Source organism: Aspergillus melleus (genome assembly GCF_016097325.1).
Source record: "Aspergillus melleus strain CBS 546.65 chromosome Unknown contig7, whole genome shotgun sequence".
In the NCBI taxonomy this organism is placed as follows: Eukaryota; Fungi; Ascomycota; class Eurotiomycetes; order Eurotiales; family Aspergillaceae; genus Aspergillus; species Aspergillus melleus.
The window spans coordinates 1,318,245-1,320,005 of record NW_025763376.1 but is presented as its reverse complement, the minus strand read 5'-3'; the positions used below and the strand labels follow the sequence as shown (position 1 = coordinate 1,320,005).

Sequence of the window (1,761 nt, the reverse complement as noted above, 5' to 3'; positions counted from 1 at the left end):
TAATGAGCGCTTTCTTATCGTTGATTGCACCATTTTGAGGGCGACGCGGCTTTTTGGTCGGGGTGGAAAACAAGAGCTTTTGGATATGCCTTCTCGGGTATACGTAAAGGACATTGAAGGGGCGATGGAATTACCCGACACTTGATCCGTGTACATCACTCGTCTGAACGCCTATAAAAGCCTGGTCATATCCCCAGGGAAGAGATGTGCAGTAAACATAACACAACAGAAACCGAAAAACATCAAACACTACCGACATCATGTTCCCGCAAAGAGATCTCTCTCTGATGGCAAGCGTTCTGGACGAGCACCAGATACCACATGTGGCGGGATGGGATGCGAGTCGCGTGCTATGGGGGGTCCCTATCTATGTAGACGTGAGTACACATGCATCAAACCTATTTACGCCGAGAAGACCTTACAAATAACAATATGCTGATTCAATATATAGGCAACCCAGCTCATCATCAACGACGAGCATTTCTCCACGGCCATGGATCTGATTACCAATGCCGGATATACACCATGCACTGATGACAAGTGCTGGATCGTTCAAAAGACACATTACGTTCAATTCCCCGACGGCCATTTCCATGTTAAGTGGGTCGGGGAAGGGGGCCACGCGATCGGGCTGTACAAGAAATCGCTTGTCTACTGGGGCTTGCCCGATTTCCCAACCGAGCCTCCTGCCGTCGACGACCGCAATTTCATCCTCTCCAACGATTCGCGACTGCGCACACCCTGGGACCCCAAAATCACTCCGATCAAGATTCTCACCAAGGTGGCTCTTGCCGAGACATTGATATCCCTGGAAGCACGAGATGTGGATCACATCAATTGGTTGGCACACACCTGGCACTGGTACATGAATGAGAGCATGCTTCACGGCGGCCAGGACTGGATCGAAAAGAAAGACCTTCTCCCTCATTTCCATGAGTATTGGGAGCTTTTCACAACACCCGAGCGACCTGGAATTGGGTTCGCCATGCAGGATGCTCTGCGAGACCTTCATCAGAGGATGCTGGCAGAGGGGAATATGCCCGCTCCCCCAGACAATTGCGGCTTGACCGATCCGAAGGTCATAGAGATTTTCAAGAAGTACGGCTATGGAACCTTGAGAGGATAGCTTAGCTGTCGCCAGTGGTTTTGATCCAGGCTATTCTCCTCCCCCCTTCAACTTTGTGTAAAATGGAGTGTTCTAGAAAAGAGTTCCCTGGCTGTTGCCAGTACAGAGATACCGGAATAGCAGAGACCCCCTCAAACGATCGAAAAGCCAAAAAAAAGAAACAAATAAAGAGAAAAAAAGTGATAGTCAAAAGATGAGATGCAAGAATGAAAGATTGATGGTTATGTTTTAAAGTGAGTTCATACTATAATTAGTGGATTGAACACAACACGAAATGTGGTGCAGTAGAGAGCTGGAGTAGGTACCAGACTGAGACAAGGGTCCAAGGCAGGCGGCCCAAGACAGGTAATAGGCAAGAGAGAAAGTAAATCGGTGGCAAGAATGCCAAACTGATCCAATTATTTGTGGTGAATCTCCGAGCCTAGAACTTTCCACCCCATGGTTTCTGTTGAATAGGATACTTGGCGTTAGGCATGATATGCTAGATCCGTACACTGCCAGACTGTGGGGACAAGTATGCTACCTGCGCGTACAAAGAGATGCGAAACAGAGGGAATGGAGGTTTTAGTGAGTGGTCAGAGGCCGGAAAAAGTGATTCTGATAGGCGTTTATACTTTTGCTCACCTGACAGACAG

General features: G+C 48.3%; 1 protein-coding gene across 1 annotated transcript; it reads left to right on the top strand.

The window, feature by feature from the left end:
• Positions 1 to 260: 260 nt before the first annotated feature.
• On the top strand, positions 261 to 1,126 carry LDX57_011369 (uncharacterized protein; the record flags this gene model as incomplete). The annotated part of the gene is made up of 2 exons (XM_046093115.1): positions 261 to 377; positions 452 to 1,126. 2 exons carry the CDS (start codon positions 261 to 263, stop codon positions 1,124 to 1,126), a joined length of 792 nt encoding a protein of 263 aa, XP_045949093.1.
• Positions 1,127 to 1,761: the final 635 nt, after the last annotated feature.